Here is an 18,439-nt window from a genome sequence, read left to right as displayed (position 1 = left end):
GCGGCCAGAAAGAGACTCCTATCGCTAATTTTCATGCACATGCAAAGTCATGCAGCAAACGCCTCTCGTTTCCCCCCAACACTCCCCCAACCCGCAACTTCACCCAGACACGCGTCCAATAACCTGAGCGTATCACGTTGTTTAGGAAACGGCTGCAGTCGTTGCAAGCGAGGCTCCTATCAGAATCTGAATTCAGTTTGTGTGCACTTCCCCGTGGAAGGGAGCGCGAGTGACCCAGTTCTTTCACAGACACAGAATCATCGGTAAAAGAGCAATTTAACATGCCCTCTGAAAAGGAGAGCAGAGCGGTAAAACCAGTTTTATTAACCCATCTTAACTGAGGCAAGGCCCTGAGTAGGTGGAAGGTTATGGAATATCAAGCCTCACACAGCTTATGGCATTAGCAGCCCCGGCCAGCGCTCGTCTCTGACTCCTTAATGCTGAGGCCACCGCTGGAAGGCAGACAGCACCGGCTCAAATCGCACTAAAGCCCGAGGACTGACAGGCAATCAGGACGAATGTTGTAGATTTTTAGATAAAAAACACAACAACAAAAATAACAGAGGGGATGAACAGCTGTGCCTAAGTTACATCTGGGCTCATTTGTTTCACCTGTTTGGTATATTCTTACAGAGAGATGGAAATAAAAGTACCGCATGAAAACACACCTGAATAATGTATGGCTTAACCGTTGGAACGAGAGGCGTAAAGTATGACTTAACAGCATGAAACCCTGAGAAAAAGGACTCTTTTTTTCTGTTGTTGCCTCGGTTCAGGCTGCAAACGCACCAATTAAAGCGATAAAGCCACAGTTCAGTTCGAGAAGTCCCTGGAAAGCGTCCCAGGTAGCTCAGCTTAACTTTCTTTTCTCTTTTCATTGACACTACACACCGAACAAGCGGGCTCTCCCCGTGGTTGCACATTACCGACTAAAGATATGTAAATAGAACATTTGTGTTCCCTTCACTATTAGATGTGGGTCACTTGATATCTTCAAGAGTGCTAATTAACAGAGCTCCCCGAACACCACTGCTTAGCGGTTTGCACATATAATAAGCTCACCGTTTGCATTCCTGGTGCGGTTCGGCACCACACCGAGAGGAGCATGTTTTATTCGTGTGCGAGCCTGCTGATCTTTCTTGCGCCATCCATTGGATAATAACAAGCACAGAAACTTATATTTACATGCCTCAGACAATTTTTAATCTACACCGCATGAGCCGATCGCATTCTAACAGATTCTCCCCACGCGTGACGCCTCTTGATGTTTTTCGTTGTGTTTGATCGAGCCGGTTGTTGGAGAAACGCTTCTCCTCTATTGGACTCAGACGCTCATCAGGCATCTGCCGCGCGCTGAGCTACTCCTGCGCCCCTTGCAGGGGGTTATCTTCTGGTCCGCGAGGAAAAGGCCAACGGATCAGCTTGAGACGAGACGGGAGGAAAAATAAAAAATAAAAAATAGCAGCCTCTAAATCATTTGGAATAATGAGCATTGTCACAGTTAATAAAAGCAGTCGATGGCAGCTTGTTGGCGTATTAGACAAAACCATCGGCGAGTGCTTTTGAGGGAGGGCTTGGATACTTGTGGAGTTAAAGGCAATCCATTTTCTGGGATGAATCCTCCCCCCCCCCCTTCCTTCCTCCTTCACCCTGTACAAGCTCCATTTTCATCTTCTTGCCAAACAACACCCACCACCACAGCCATCACCCACCCCCAGCCCCGCTCCCTGTCATGTAATCTGTGCTCCTCTGACAACCCAGCCAAGGCCCGGTGGGAGTGTGCCTATCCATCTCACTACCCCAATCTACCTCTCCTGTTTGGTTCCACATGAGCACTCAGCTGCTGTGACTAATTAAATAAAACGTCGTGCCCTCTGCTTCCTGTTAGCCATGGCGACGTTGGTGAGCAGAGACGGAGCGGCGGAGAGGGAGGGGTTGTGAAACAGAATTAGGCCCGCATCGTACTGTGCAACCAAGGATGCCCTATCGTCGCATCTTTCCGTTTTATTCTCAATGTAAATATTTACAGTTTGTGATGTTTTGAAATCATGTCTTAATGTGTGCGTTTTTCTTTTTTTCTTTTCTTGCTTCCTCCAGCGATGACGCCACTGAAGAGCTAAGAACGACAGAGTGAAGGTGCGTGTCGGTTTTCAGTCTCTTTCTTCAAATGTATTCACATGTATGTGTTGCTGTGGTGACAGCTTTTTTTTTTTTCTTCGTCCTCCGTTGTCATTAGCGTCTTGTACACTCTGTGTGAATTCTTTGAAGGACACAGTGTCTCACACACACACTGGAGGTTATTGGTAAGTGCTGCTGTAATGAAGATAGGCTGCATTAATTTTAGAGAGTATGGAAATATTAGAAGTCTTGACATTATCATTTCAGAAATCAGAAGGTCACTGTCTGATATGAAATATCTGCTTAATTTTATCTGTTAGGATTTTCCTAGTCCAATCAAAGCCGGGGTCAGGGTCTTATTAATGGTAAATAGGTTGGGTTTGAGTCGCACAGGCTGTCAGTCTTTCTCTCTAAAACATTTTTAAAAAATTGGACAATTGCTAATTTGTAAGGATTTCCCAGTAAACATGAGATTATCATGTGAATATAACCAATGGTTTCATTGTTATGGTTTTTACTTTAAAAAATGTAAGTTTCTGAAACACTTGAGGTTTAATCTAACTGCTTCCCTTAAAAAACCCCACAATAACCTTCCATTAATTGCGTATACTGCTGCTTAAACACTCATAATTATGAGTTACCTTAAAAACAGAGAGATGAGTTTTGCTCCTTTTTAGATGGCTGCACCAAGGTTTTGTGATTTGAAACCCTGAAAGAAAAATGACACATTTCTGTTTCTTGGTGCTACTGAAAAGACGTCTAGCAGTTCCTCTCACTTCCTTTTCTTTGTTTCTCAACCCTGAGAAAAGCACCTTAAAGCCTGACCTGTATACAACAAGCCCATAATTAGTGGCCCATTACATTTGGCACATTTGACACATTTAATGCTGCCTTTCTTGGTTTCTCCAGAGTGCAGATAGTCAATATCTGCTCTGTTGACTATTTTCTGACCGTTTCAACATGTGCCAATAAATCTGTCAGTTCGAGAAACGCACAGCCCTCACTATATTATACGAACGATTAACAGTTTTGCCATTTTTTTTTTGCAACCTTTACTGCTTCAGTGTTGTTGGGATTTGTTTGTTGAAAACAACGGAAATTGGGATCGTGATCTGGGCATTTTTATTTTCTCATAAAACCGAAACGTCTGTGTTTTGATTCCTGCGCCACTTAATCGCTCGTCTTGTTTTTTTTTTCTCTACATGACACAAACTTCAGAGTTGCGTTTAATCACCTTGTCCTGACAGTCCCTTTTCCCAGTCGTCTGATGGACAGTTCACTGGGACCTCCATTACCCCAGTCCAATCCTCCTGCTTCCTGCAGAATGTCAGTCTGTTTCTGATGTTTCTCTTGGAGAGAGGTTGCCTCTTAAATGCCCTTCTAGGCGCCACGAAGCACCCTGCTGCCTGCTGCCATTGCAGTGCAGACATTAACCCTTTGGGCTCCCTGAAGCGTTCTTCAGGAGTTAAACATTTCTCCATGTAGTTCTTGATGATTTGATAAATGTTTGATTTAGGTGCAGATTTAATAGAAGTGGCTAATTGACTGTGATGCTTTTTTTTTTTATTCAAAGCAATGATGACAGCATGTGTTTCATTGCAAGTAAACAGTATCATAAAAGAAGAACGCTTTCAAGCAATCTGACCTTTTAAAGAAGAAGAAAAAAAAATTACTGACCAACTTTGTTTCTTGTCTCCCAACAATAAACCTTCATCACTGCTGTCTCTTCATCCCGGTTCCTCGTCATCCCCAGCAGACTGGAAAAACAGAAGAAAAGTCCAAACTAAAAATAAATCTCACACACTTTTGGCTTCATTTTTGCATAAATATAAATTAATATTTATGCTGCTTTGATAAAGACCCTTTTAATAAAACCATGTCGGTCGGTGTGGTGCATGAGGTCTGCAGTTATTAAAGTTTGCAGGTTGTAAATGTCATTAGTTTGCATTTCTGACCTATATTTATTGTTTGTTTATTTATTGCCATCCCAACGCATTTCTGTTCCTCCACTCCTCCAGAATTGGTGCAGATGTATTGAGAAGAAAAACTTAACTACAATTTTTATCAGTACAAAAGTGGTACATTTAACTCTCTGATCTTCCTCAGACATGCCACAGACAGACAGAAGTTTTGCAAAGTCACTCGTGCCGGTATTGTGTGGTATTCACAGAGCCTCTAATTCTTACTTTAATAACCAGCAGTTTGACGTCAGCTGAGTGAATGTTTTTTATGACGAGTCGGGACAGTTACAGCTTGTTTTTATGATACCCTGATTGGTCATTGCCGTAAAGCTGCAGCTTACACAGCGAGTGGAACAAGATGAAAGGTGCAGAAAGTAATTTCCTGTTACCAGCCAAAATAAAGTCTGACCAGCAGGAGTCAAAGAGAGGACATTTGTCATTACTGGAGTATCCACTGACCTTCACCGAGATTATTACGTCGAGCTAATATCCTGCAAGCCCCCGGACCTCCTTGCTGCTGAATCACCCCGGATCAATTATTCTAATATTTCTGTGGCAGTTTTGCTATTGATTTATGCATTTATGCAGAGTGCAGCATATCTTATTTAATAAAGTAAGGCTCTGCATTTAATTAAGTCCTTTCAGAGTCAGGAAGCACTTTAGTTATAAAAACCTCTTCCTTATCAATACATGGTCACGTGTGACTGATGTTTAGGAATAACAAAAAAATTGTTTTATTACTTTCAGCGCATGCAGACACATATTAAAGAGGTCACTTGATATTTGATGCAGAGTGCTGTCAACATTAGTGGTCTGTCCATGTTGTCTGTTAAAACTATAACTCACTAATAGTATTAGATTTTCACAGCATGTTAACCTTAGGTAAAAATGCCATGGCGTCACATTAGATGCATCAAAACTAATATGCTAACAAGATCTAGCTTAGTTAGAACAGAAGCATTTATTCCAACTGCGGCGAAAATGACAGATTGTACAAAGTTGCATCTCTTTCTTAATCCCCAAGGTTATATTGTCTGCCCACCCTAAGACCTTCAACTCTTCTGAGACAGCTTTTCACAAGGTTTAGTGACGTGTGTATTCATTTTTTGACCTCTCTAACATGAGTCTATTTACAAGGTGACGTTGGACAAGAAGGCCCGAGTCGCGGTCCCCTGTCTAAGTCATCCCAAAAGTGTTCTTTCGGGTTAAGGTCAGGACTTAAGGTACACACTTTGCTACAACAAAGGGGTCGAGCCATCCCAACACATAACTTTGTTAACACCCTTGTCCCTTAGTGGGGTCGGGAGGGTTGCTGGTGCCCATCTCCAGCTAACGTTCCGGGCGAGAGGCGGGGTCACCCTGGACAGGTCGCCAGTCTGTCTCAGGGCAACACAGAGACAAACAACCATGCACACACACACACACACACACACACCTAGGGGCAATTTAGACAGACCAATTAACCTAACAGTCATGTTTTTGGACTGTGGGAGGAAACCGGAGTACCTGGAGAAAACCCACGCATGCACAGGGAGAACATGCAAACTCCATGCAGAAAAACCTGGGCCGGGAATCGAACCCAGAACCTTCTTGCTGCAAGGCAAAAGCTCTACCAACTGCGCCACTGTGCAGCCCCCAGATAAATGTTCTTCAACACTAAATTGAACATATTCTATCATCTGAAGTGAAAATATATCCTGCAGGTAACATGGTGCAGAGAAACCTCACCGTTATATTTTTATGAAGTGGATGGAAATCTCTGCCATGGACTGGCGACCTGTCCAGAGTGAACCCAAAATGCCAGCACCCCTCACTACCCTCACTGGGGACAAAGTGTAAGAACATGGATGATCCCTGGGTTCATATTTTCTCTTTAATCTAATTATATATTAAGGGAATCATACTGAGCCTTGGCATGGCCAGAGATCGCTGCAAATGAGTAGAGAAGAAATATTGAAAACGTCGGCATAAAGGGAGTAAAGGAAACTCAGTGAAATAAGGAGCAGCATGGGTGATCCCGGTTGTCCACCAGAAGAGTTTCGGTGAATTCCAATGAGAGTGCTGATTGCATTAGAAAATGTCCCCTATAGGTACAATTAGTGCTACATAACGGCCCCCTGGAAGGTTCTTTGGCAAATATGGGAAATATCGATTCATTTTGCTCTTATATATTCACTTAATCTCTGGCCTGTCATGTTGAGAATACATCTCATTGTTATACTTTTTCCCCCCCTGTCACGGCTCAGGCTTTGCTCTGTCACAGTTTTCTCAGTACATTCAGCATTGTGCTTCGGTGCGCTATTCTCCAGGGACGACAGAGATACAAAAATGGTGGAATGCAAGAAAAGCTAACCTAAGTGTATTTTAAGAAGCTGCAGCTGCCAGATGTACAGTAATCAATGGGACGGGAGGTTTTTTAATGTTACAATAACAGTGAAAGGTGCTGAAAGCCTCTTTCAGACCAGACTTTTGTTTCGTTGTCTTTGCGCCCACAGATTGAGGGTTGGGGGTGAAGTTAATCCGTAAGTCGCAGGACATTTTGATGGACACAGTCACATAGGTTGATGATGATGTGTCAATCCTCAAGGCAGCGCATGTCACAGACCAAACTTTTGTGTTCGACGTCCAGCACATCTGAATCAAATCCCTGAATTACCTCTTCATGCACCCAAATTCTACAGAATCCTGCTGAAGACATAATTCAGGTACGTTGAAACCTGAGTTATGTCATCAGCAGGTCATTGACTGCTGACAGAGGGGCCCACATCAAAGTTGAAGAACACTGGCCCTCCAGGACTGGAGTTGGACACCTTGAAAAAATGTCTGAGATGCAGGTGTCTAAGAAAGTGAAATGTTTTGTAAACAGTGTAATTTTGGGACAGATGCTCAAATGATTCTAGTCTTTAATAAACATTCTTTATTATGTATAATATAATAAAGAACATTGTTATATATATATATATATATATATGTAATAATAACCAAATGTAGTAGCTCATATTTAATCAAAAACAAACTGCAATGGACAGTTGTGCTGTGTAGTAATTTCTGGTGCTGTTGAAAACCTTGGCATCTACATCAAATAGTCCAGTCAAAAAAAAAAAATCAAATATAAAACGTGTCATGCCTGATCTACCTTTTTTTTCTTGCCTTTGTAGTATTTTTTTAAGGGGATGAAACTTGGTAATATGGGAGCTTTGATAGGAGTTGCACAGTGACTGGATCCCTGATCAATGACAGCTAATGAACGCAGGGAGAGTTCTGCTCCGCTTGCCTCTCGACAGAGAGCTGACTTCTCTAGAGAGGTCCTGTTTTTTTTCTAGAAAGGCACAGGAGCCTTCACTGAAACCAGCTGCCTGTGAGCTCAATTAACCACTATAGATTACTCATGTTGCAGATGAGAGGGGAGATACAAAATCAGCGGTGTGTTGATGCTGAAATACATGAGTGTACACAAAGAAGTGCGTGAGTATACTGGAAAGTGGACATGAGACCGGATTGCGAGCGGTAGCAGCATATAAATGATTAAAAAACCCTGCAAACTCAAAATAGGGGCTATACCTAGCAGGATAAAGGATTCCTAGATTTATATAGCATATTAACCTTTGCTTGTTTTAGCCTCCATATTTCAAATTCAAGGTAACTTATAGAAGACTGGCATACTGCCGTGTTTGCCCCAGTGTTTTGGATTGGGAACAGGAGAGTGTGTTCTGAACCATGGAGGCATCACACTTCTCCGCCTTGCAGAGAAAGCGTACTTACTAGGTGTCAGAAAGGAGGCTCTGACTCTCGTTGTCAAGGCTTAGATTCAGGAAGAGTTGTGTGATTTTTCCTCATGGCCTTGGAGAACGGGCCCAGGGTCTTTGAAGACTTGGTGAGGGTGTCATGGGACTTTGTCTGTCCGGTCCAACATCGAAAGTCTTTTGACCGTGTTGCCTTTGAGTGGTGTTGTAAGGCTCCAAAATGCAGTTGATTTTTTTAACCCTCCTGCAGACTTAAGAGACGGAGTCCATTGAATACCACAAGCTTTATACCCTGTGAACTTTTTTTTTTGTGTGTGTGGTTTTGGGAACTGACGGTCTGACGGGACACCCTGGGTGCTTCCCCGCTGTCCGAATGAGACATCTGTTGGGTTCCTCCTGAGCGTCGCACTAAGTCTGCGGGAGGCTCAAGTGCTATGTGACTTCTGTACAGTCAAATGTGTCCACAAATTTATTATAATTTTTTTTTTACATGAACACGAGACGTGGATCATGACCTAAAGTACAAGATCCCAGATCCTGATGCCGAGTACAATCAGATGAAATGAGTATCTCCTGTACGGATGGATGGAACATATGCAGAAAGTCAATAGTTGTATTAAATCTCTAGATTTAATGATATTATACACCGTTATTATCATTGTTATATGAAGTTGCGTTTTCTAACATTGCTCTCTCAAGCAGTTTACCCTGTTCCTCTGGATGAAAAGGACATTTTATGAAAACTTGTCGAATCCATGTGTGATTGTTGCTTTGTCAATGTTAAAACAAAGTGAGTTTTCTCTTGGGTCTTAAAAACTTTTCACATCAAGCGCTACATGCCTGGCAGACAGGTTCTAAACTGAATGAAGTCTTATTAGTTAGAAGCTAATATCAGCATATTGTTTACAAAGCTTTGCCCTATCAAAGAGGATTTGTTCCACACAGGAAAATTTAAAGATGGCAAAAAAAGAAAAAAACCCTAACCGCTGAGCAGCCCCCCCACTGTGATGGGAATATGCAGAACATATTGCCCAGAACTTTCATGGTTAGCTTTCTGAAGTCTGCAAACATCGTTGCGTGGTCACGAAACTTGGAGAGAAATTTGCACACATGCAGATTGAGTGAGCTGCAATGGCCATATTTCTACATGCATGCTCTGCGCCTCAGAGCTTCTTCATTAACTTAAGAGGAAGAAGCATCACAATAAAACAAAAAGCAAACAAAAAACATGGCACCATTTCTTTAACAATGGTGCTCAGAGCGGCTGATTGTTAGAAAGTGAATTAGGACTGAAAAGTTTTTTTTATGCTGCACACAACTGAGATGTAGCAAATTGATCTATTTTTATATGGCACTTTTCATACAGACAAGTGTAATAAAGAATCCTTTGTAGAGGTGGGTTGAGGTAGAAAAAGCATTCAGATGATTAAAGCAAGCAAACAAAGAAGATGAGGAACTGAGGAAAACTGGCAATGTAATAAAACACTTGCTAAAATGGCTAACAAAATTCAGTAATATTATAAATATTCAAATCTCAGCGGTCAGCAGAATCAAAAGCTACACTTTGGTTTAGTAAAACCACCCGTGAAAGTTCGTTCTGATCCATATTACACCCAAGTTTATTAAAGACTCTACATCTTGATTTAAAAGATTTCAGTGTTTCAGCATCTTTTGCAGTTTCCTCTAAGTCTGTTCCAGATTTGTGGTGCATAGAATCTGATCAGTGCGTCTCCACGTTTGGGATTGCAGAGTAGACTGTAACCATTAGGTCTGAAAGGTTAATAAAACAACAACAGATCTTTAATGCATTTCTTTAATGTATTTCAGAGTTTACATGAGGTTTTAATTGATTAAGAACATGCTATCCTAAAAGTTTTCTAACACTCAATTGGTTCATTAGTTAAAAATAACAAATTTTGTTCTCATTTGCTGAAATGACCTGTGCATTCACTTGAACACACTCCATTTAGTTTGCGCAGTCTGCTAATAAGAGCGTGGCGAGGCAGTGCCTGTAATCTAATAACACAGAAGTATTTTTAATTGAACAACAGCTTGAATACGCAGACTTCGTGCAAATCAGAAAAGGTGCTCTCAGGAACCCCAAACCCTGCGAATCGTGCGTTGGTGTCGGGCTGAACCGCGCCTCTAGCTGAACGTTAACTCTTTGACTGAACTCCTGAAAGTCACTTGCTCTCGCTCATTTCATCTTAAAAGGTGACACTCACCTTCACGCCGCATCTGGGAGCAAATCCATCACAACACAGGTGGGAGACGTCTGCTGCGCCGTCCTGTGTGACTCTAAATATTCATCCAGATTAACACGCTGACAAAATAAGGCCCGTAAGGTAAATGATTGACTTGCCTGAAGAGGTGGACGGCATCCCAATATGTGCGCTGAACAAACAGGGGAGTCTTTCTTCTCTCATCCCGCTATCTTCCTTCAGGTACCGAGTCACCTCGCCTTTGGGGTTTACCACAGGAGTCTCTTCAAATGATCCTCTAGTCTAAAGTGAAAAATCAAGATTAATGCACTTCCATGTCCCACCCAGGCTCAGAGGGGGGCAAGGGAGGGAGAGAGGGGATCTCATAATTAACACCAGGGGGGCTGCAGAGTGCCTTTTTTTTTTTAGAGAGAGGCTGGGCCATACCATGTAGGGGGGAAAAAAAAAAAAAAAAAAACGATTAAGGGGTATGATTTTTTTTTTCTTTTCTTTTGTGTGTGCGTGATGCATGCCGCTGCTTTCGAATAACACTGTGGCAACAGAATGAACTGTCAGATGCCTCACTCTGGCTTAGTGTTATTGGGATAAAGTGGAAAGGCCTGTAGCGGGAGCTGCTGCATTACTCCATCATTCAAGCGGTGATCATTGTTATGTGTTGTGACCTATGTGAATTATCACTGCTCAGGACTCTTCCTTCTGTTTCTTTTTCTTTTTTTCTCCCGCAGAGACCTGCTCCTGCAGAGTCTACATATTTCAACAGTGTTTCCTGTTTCCAGTAACTGTCTGCCACATCCTCTCATGTTCCTGTAAAATATCAACCCAAGGCACAAAACATGCGGGAGCGGCTATATTATAGGCTTCAGTAAACAAAGAGGCATATAGAAAACTTGCCAAAACACAAACTTAGATGTGTTTTGTTGGGATTTTATGACCGACACAGAATAGGGACGGACGTGTGTGGGTGAGGAAAAAGAACGCATATATTTTTTGCGAATAAAAATGAAAAGGTGCACCAACAGTTGGAAGGCTTTTCGTGTATCTGCTGTACCTACACGTTTCACACACAGAGACAGAAGCCTTTTTGCCCATTCTGATTTGTACATTTCTCAAACTTATTCAAATTGGATGGAGAGATTATCAAAGTTATCGTAGTTAACTAACGCCGCCTCATCTGACAGGTGAGTCTTTTGTTGTCTTGTTGTATTCTTCCATAAAAGCAGAACTTGCTGGCTTACAACACGGAGCCGTTTTCTCGACAGATTTTTCCACATGAGCTGTGGATCCTTGTAGCTCCTCTCGAGTTACCATGACAATCTGTCGTTATAACATGACAAACTGTGAGACAATTTTGCAAGGTACTCTGTGTCTACCTTTTTTAATGCCAAAAATCCCAAGTCACCCCTATTCCTGTTACATTTTCCTTCTAATGAGCGAGACTTTGGCCGCCGTTTAAAGCGATGTTTGATCCGTAGTTTCTCTGGTTTCCAAAACATCTTTTAAAGGTTTTTTTTTTCTTTGGACTTCAGCTGTATATTTTCTCATTATCAGTCCTGTATTCAACCAATACTCAAGCAACGAACCAATTATATCGCTCCAAGCCTGCCCCAAATTCTAGCAGGCATTTTGTTGTGGATTCTTTTAATAAATGTATGAAAAATAATGCAGTTTGCAGCTCAGTAGTAGTATTTTTAAGGGCTTTGTTGAAAAGTTGTCATACAGTAGATGACCAACTAAAGGTTTGTGTGTCTCTTCTGCCCCGTGCCATGGTGTTACTGAATGTTATCCCGCTATTTGTTAAAAAATACACTCTTAGAAACTGTTCAATAAAGGATCTCTGGGTCCTTAGAAGCAAATTATTAAACCGTTTGGATTAGCTTAACAATTTTCTGCAGTGTTGTACACCATGGAGATTTGATAAATCACAACATTTTACAGCATTTTTTTTGTATGTTTACAATTGATTGTTCATAAAAATAAAAATACAAACTACAATTTTATATGATTTTGTTGGTTGGTCCTGATCCCACCCAGCATCAGCATTTTGATTTTGTTTCCTCACTTGCTGGTTTTTAACTATAAATGTATCCTTGGGGATCTTCCTACATATTTATGCCCACGTTTGTCTAGAGAACGATTTAAAGTTATCATCTCTCGTTACCTTGGGGGCAATTCAGATCAATTCCAAAGGACAGATAAATCCAATCACTTTGCCCTAATGTGTGATTATGATTCCTCTTGGTTATGTATGTTGTGTATTTGGTCTTGTATCTTGCGTCAGGTATTTGTTGTACGTTTTTTGCTGCCATCTTGTCCAGGTCACACTTGGAAAAGTTTTATCTCAAAGAATTGTTTTTTCCCGCTAAATAAAGGATATATACAACTAAAAATAGCACCCCCTAGTAACACAAAGTCGGTTATCGCTAAAATTCAGAGAATTTTACAAAATCACTTGATTGTACCATGAAGTAAAATACTTCTTGTCAGTAAAGCCTCTCTCCCAACACCTTAGTTAGCAAATCTGGACAATCGGTCTGAACATTTCTTTCTCCATTAAGGAAATCAGACTCCCTAATGGGAGGTTTCAAAACAACTATGATGGCATTGTTTATATTGGAGGTGTCACTTATGAATAGTAATGTCTAACGTTGGTGATATGTAAACATCTCCCCTGCTAGTTTAATGCCAATGGGACCATGGAGCACCACTGTTTGCTTGGATAGTGCATTTCCATGTGTGGTTGAGCCTAATAACAATTGCCTATTATATTTCTTCCCACGCTGATGAGTCTAACCACTGTTTAAATATATTCCACACCTCTCTATTCGTATCCTGCCGGACCCTTGGGATCCTGTTTTCATTGCAAGCTTGTAAAGGTATCTGCTTAAATGTAAATGTATCCTTAAAGGCAGAGCTTGTGTTTCCTCTGCGAGCGGTGCGCATTATACTTTGTAATTATCCATTGTGTGCAGAGAAACTGCCATGATGTGTTTTTCATCATCAGGTAATCCTCTCCTAAGTATCACTAAAGTTTAGCGGCTTCCTCATTATGCTGACTTCGTCTTCAAGGTTATTCCCAGTCATTTGCTTTCTCAGAGCGATGCCTGGCGTCAGGCTTTGATAGTTGCTCCGATTGTTGTTGTTGTTTCTGTCAAAGTCAAAAACTATGGCTGCGGAGGTGGGGATTTTTTTTTTTATAAGTACACTGAGCTGAGCTAGACAACTGGTGGAGGTAAAAAAAAAAAAACATTTTCATGTAAATGAGGATAGATTGTGGTTTTTAATGCTTTGTTAGATTAAACCCATTGCACCGTTCTTGTAACCAGCCTCCTATATCCTTAGTAAATTAGCCTGCGATCCGGTTTACCTGCACTAAATGGATCTGTCCATCAGCTTGTCTCAGAGTTGTTAGGGCAGAGGTTTCGTCGTTTCAGCCGCAACTGCTTTGGATCCTCCTGACTGAGAGAAGCTGATTGTTGGAAACGTTGGAAGGGATTTTATTTTTCGAGTCCTTTCGCCTGGAAGAGTTATTTTAGACGACTCCAAATAGCTCTGCACCTCTGTGAAAGTAGTTTTTTTTTTTTTTATTTTATTTCCTTTTTTCACCTCTGACCCTCTCTCACTCAACCAATCCACTTTGAAACACTCTTACTTAGGGATCTCTCGGGGGACATTGAGGGATATGAATGTGATGAACAATGCATGTGTGAGAATTACGTTGTATTCATTTGGGTGATGGATAAGATGGCAGGTCGGATTGCATCCTGACAGGGAGCAAATGGAAGCCTGAGTGCATTTTTTTTTCTTCTTTCTTTAAGAATCTCCGTTTAGCAGATATTTTTTTCTGGCAGCCTTTGTAATTTGCTGAGATTTCCATCGTTTGCAACGGCAGACTCTCTAACTGCGTCAGTTTTTGTTTTGACATTTTCAAGCAGTTAGCGGTGCCTGTAGGGTTTTCATTCAGAATTACAGCGCATCGCACCGGCTCTCATGTGTAAAATATAATAAAGGGATGATAATTAGTGTCAGTTATGTGCTACGAACAGCTTCCTGACCGAACTATAACTGGAATGGATTATGAAGCGAGTTCTTAAAAGGCGAGACAAGACAAGACAAAGGAATGATGACAAGTGTAGACAGCTGACATCCGAACAGAGCACAAACAGATATTTCCTCCATCCCAAGTCAAAGATTATTACTTCCTCTCCGATTACACATAGTATGTGCAATATCTGGGAGCTGAAATGAATCGCCTCCCTGATGACCGGTTGGACCGTAATCATTTAAAACTGGTTTCAGTAATGCTAAACTTCCAAGCCTATAGCTGTAGCTAAGCTACGCTGCCTTTAAAAGCTTCAAGTAGGGGGACGTCATGTGTGACACAATTAAATTCCACCCGAGTTAATTCAAACTGTTTAATGATGCAAGGAGAACAATTTCTTTCTCAGTGGGGTGGTCCGCATGGGCTACGAGGAAGGAGCAGCTCAAAGAGACACGCAGAGAGGATGTCTTGATTTAAAGAGATGTGTTGGTTGTTGGGGTGTTGTAGTTGGTAATTTCATGATGTTAAATGTGTGTGGAGTGTATTTGTTCCAATTATTTCACACACCAATCAGGCATAGCATTATAACATGCCTAAGAGTGTGTCGCTCCCTCTTTTGCTGTGCCGGATCCCTGAGTGTGTGCTGTGATTTCTGGCACCAAAGTGCCAGCAGCAGATGTTTTAACTCCTGTAAGCTGTGATGTGGCTCCTCTATGGATTGGATCTCTTTTTTTTTCATGGGGAAAAGATTCTGGATTGGGTTGAGATCTGGGGGAATCTGGAGGCCAAGCGCACATCTTAAGCTTACGTTCATGCACTTCAAACCATTGCTCAACCAGTTTTAGCTTGGGGCAGGGCTCAGTACCCTGTTGAGAGAGCGCACAGTCATCAGAGAATACTGTCTTAATGAGGCAGGTGGTCCGTGTCAAAGTCACAAAATGACATAACTATTTATAATGAGACCTAAGGGTTTCCAGGACACACTAGCATCACACTACCTCAATCAGTTTGCCTTTTTTCCGCAATGCACTTGCACTGTTTTTGTTTTTTCTCAGGTTGCATTATCCTGCTGAAAGAAGTCTGCATTCAGGGAATCACCTTTTTTTATCATCCCAACATTAACTTCTTAAACATCCTGAGCCACAGTAGCTCATCTGTAGGGTCGCACCATGTGGGGCGGCCTTTGCTCATCATGTGACTCATGGGGCTTTTGGTGTTTACTGAGGCATCGTCGCTGCTTTACCATCGCTCCCTCCTCGAACCACTTGAGCTGCAGTTTCCTCTGACCTAGCCATCTTTCCATTACAGTTGCTCTTGTCATACTTGCCTTTCTTACCTTTAAGACATCAACTTTGAGGATAAAATGTCTACTTGCTGCTTAATATATGCCATCCATTAACAGGTAGCATGACTCAAAGATAATCAGTGTTATTCACTGCAGACCAACCTCACCACAGGGGCGAGTGGTCGTAATCTGATGCTTCATCAGTGTATGTGGCTGCAATCTCTATGCAATATGTTTTTTTTCCTACATAATAGGTTAGATTTGTTTTTTTTAAACTCTGGTTTCTTTCTTCATGTCTTCTACCATAAAGAACCCAAACTTATCTGTGTGTTGTTTTTTTTGTGTGTGTGTCTTTTCAGAAGTCGTGGCCAGACAGTCGGGGTGGGAGAAGGAGGAGATGAGTCTGGCGGGTAATCCCAGTCCACCTATCCATCAACCTGGAGACTGTTTCCAGCATCCCCTGCAGAATGTCAAAGCCTCGCTGAGCAGAAGATGAGTCCATCATCTCCTTTCTTAGGCTTTCCCTCGAGTTCCCATCCAAACACATAAACACATCATGTGCCATTAGTTTCTATTGCCTTCTTTTCATTCTCTCGACGGAGACGTGCAACGGCGGGTAAACGCAGTTGAATGAGTCGTGTTGCCTGCGACACGAAGAGCGGCGGGCGCTTTTGAAAACGACAGGATGTGACAGGATCCTTTGTCTGTCACTGACATCACTCTGCATGCGTCGCGATGGGGCGTGTGCCAGAGATCTGCTGTCTAATAGGAAGTGAGACACTTAAAGAGATGACCCTGCTTCAGTTGCCAGAGAGAGAGAGAGAGAGAGAGAGCCCAGCTCTCCTATTACACCGCAACTTGCTAATTAGCGTCTGTCGCTGGAGTAACTTGTACCTGTCAGTGTGCGCCGCTCTCCTATATTCAGTAAGTCGAGGCAATTGAAAGTGAACGCCAGCGAAGCTCCAACAAACTGCAAATGGCGGATGTGAAACACTCTGATCCTTCTCCCTGACCCGACAGCTTTTACGTGTAAGAAATTGTTTTTAATGAAGAAAGACAATCTCGGCTAGTTTCTACAGCTGACGCCGAATGTTTTATCTCTTCTGGCCTGCGGGGGTGTACATTTTGTTTTATTGCATCTTTTTGAAGTACTTAAGCGAGTCCCAGTGCCATATGCCTCTGTATGAATACCAAAGCCATTTGTTTGAAATAATGAAAAAAAAAAAAAAACTAGTGCCTATTTACATTAAAGAGACATGGTGAAACTGTCAGCTCATTGGTAGTTATTGGTTTTGTTCTTGGGTGGGGACACCATCTCCATTCAGCTGGAACAAGGTCGAGTTTATTACAGACGTTTCTTCCCTTCCACCGCAGGATTAGCCAGGCTGTTCAAATTCACCCTTCCACATTCCATTAGGTGATTTATCTTCCAACTACACTCCATAATGAGCAAAGCGTGAATTACGGTCAAAGTAATACAAATATTTCATTTACATGCAGATCAACTCTGACATGCTGAATTGTTCCCAGTTAGACGCAGTCCTATTTTGGGGCTAATCTCTCTCTGTTTGCAGATGCTCAGTCAGTGCAAACATTTTACTCGTTTTGAATAATGGATTTTCTCTGCGAATGTTTGTTGCTGTCATATGCTGAATAGCTACCTTGGATCAAGTCTGACTTCAGTAACCATTACTGAAATACCTCTCAGCCTCTACGCACACACGCATTCACACACGCATTCACACATAGCACGTCTTTCTATCTTCACAAGGACTTTACATTGACTTCCAGTCATTTTTCATTCATTTCTATAGCCTTACACTGACCTTTACCATAAACCTACCCAATACCAGTACATGCCTAACCCTAAACTCAACTCATAGTAGAAGACATGAAGAAACAACAATTCTTCCTGTAGGGCCCAGGATTTGGGCCCCATAAGGAGGAGCGGATCCTCATAACGTAGCATTTCTTGGAGATAGGAGCCTTGCAAGGTGAGGAATGCTAAAACACATAGACACACTCACAAAACACTCACTGTCCTCTGTTTAAGCTGTGTGAGTGTTGATCAAACCCCAGGTTGTGCCCAAACATCCAGATCTCTCTGTACAGTCGTCCTTGACCTTGGTCTGTGTCCTCACGCCCCAGACGCCTGCGTGAAATTAAATTACAGATTAGTGGCTCCAGGCCCAAAGAGGGGTTTATTTGGTTGGCTCTTCTCTGAGAAGCGCTCATTTTCTCATTCAGGAATTGGGAAGGGGTGAAATGCAGTGGGAATTAAGGAAGAAAGTGCCAGTCTTGGAAGATATTTTTGTATTCTGCGAGCGAGTGATGCCCAAATACTGAAATCTCTGCAAAGACTTCTAAATCTCATAGGAAGAGGGGATAGATGCCCAGTGGAAATAGGTTTTTCAGTTGTATAAACTGGTGCTTGGAAGAAAAAATAACACTTGTCTGTATTTGTGTAGAAATATTTTTTCTCTCTCGTCAAAAAGGACAAGACTGAAAAGAAGCACAATTTTTTTTTCAGCCCCTGGATGTGCAGTCTGGAAATTAAAAAAGTCATTCTCGTGAGACAAAAGAAGAAAACAGCAGGCTCTCTTTAATTTAGAAGTCTGTCAAGCCTTTTGCAATCCCTAATTCCAAATTGCATTCACCTTGCATAGCATTCAAATACAAGTGACCTGTTCAGTTGGCAGTGAAAAGGGGTCTGGTGGTTGCTACTACATCACAAACAGTGACTTAGGCTTTAGATTTTCTTTTCTAAAAATGTTTTTCTTAAAAAAAAAAAAAAAAAACACACTTTCAGAAACAAAAAGAAACAGTTTTTATAACTGATTACCTTTCATTGTGTTCAAGCTTGAAACTCACAATATTTAAATTTATTTCCATGTCAAGAATTAAGAACAATATGAACAAATCATACATAAACAAAGTTGCAGCTAAGGAAGCAGCCAGAAAGAATAATGACAGTTTGTTTGAGGCACCAATGGTGTTAGCTTTATTTTTTATTCAAAACACTAAAAATCTGACATTTAAATGTTGAAATGTTTGTCCCAGTTCTGTTCTTC

At 41.7% G+C, this 18,439-nt stretch overlaps 1 protein-coding gene across 2 annotated transcripts in view; it reads left to right on the top strand.

Moving 5' to 3' along the window:
- Window positions 1-16,639, top strand: part of cd276 (CD276 molecule) — a 90,739-nt gene extending 74,100 nt beyond the window's left edge. Inside the window, exons 7-9 of one of the 2 annotated variants that reach the window (XR_533281.1) lie at window positions 2,098-2,136; window positions 2,237-2,303; window positions 15,728-16,639. Coding sequence is in view for 1 of the 2 variants with exons in the window: in XM_008404749.1 (XP_008402971.1) it covers window positions 2,098-2,120 (23 nt within the window). In the remaining variant the exon portion in view is untranslated. The remainder of the gene's footprint in view (window positions 1-2,097; window positions 2,137-2,236; window positions 2,304-15,727) is intronic. The other variant, XM_008404749.1, reaches the window with a different exon arrangement.
- Window positions 16,640-18,439: the final 1,800 nt, after the last annotated feature.

The sequence above is a fragment of the Poecilia reticulata genome, linkage group LG3 (genome assembly GCF_000633615.1).
Source record: "Poecilia reticulata strain Guanapo linkage group LG3, Guppy_female_1.0+MT, whole genome shotgun sequence".
Taxonomy (NCBI): Eukaryota; Metazoa; Chordata; class Actinopteri; order Cyprinodontiformes; family Poeciliidae; genus Poecilia; species Poecilia reticulata.
The sequence above is the reverse complement of the archived record's forward strand: the minus strand, read 5'-3'. Positions and strand labels throughout refer to the sequence as shown.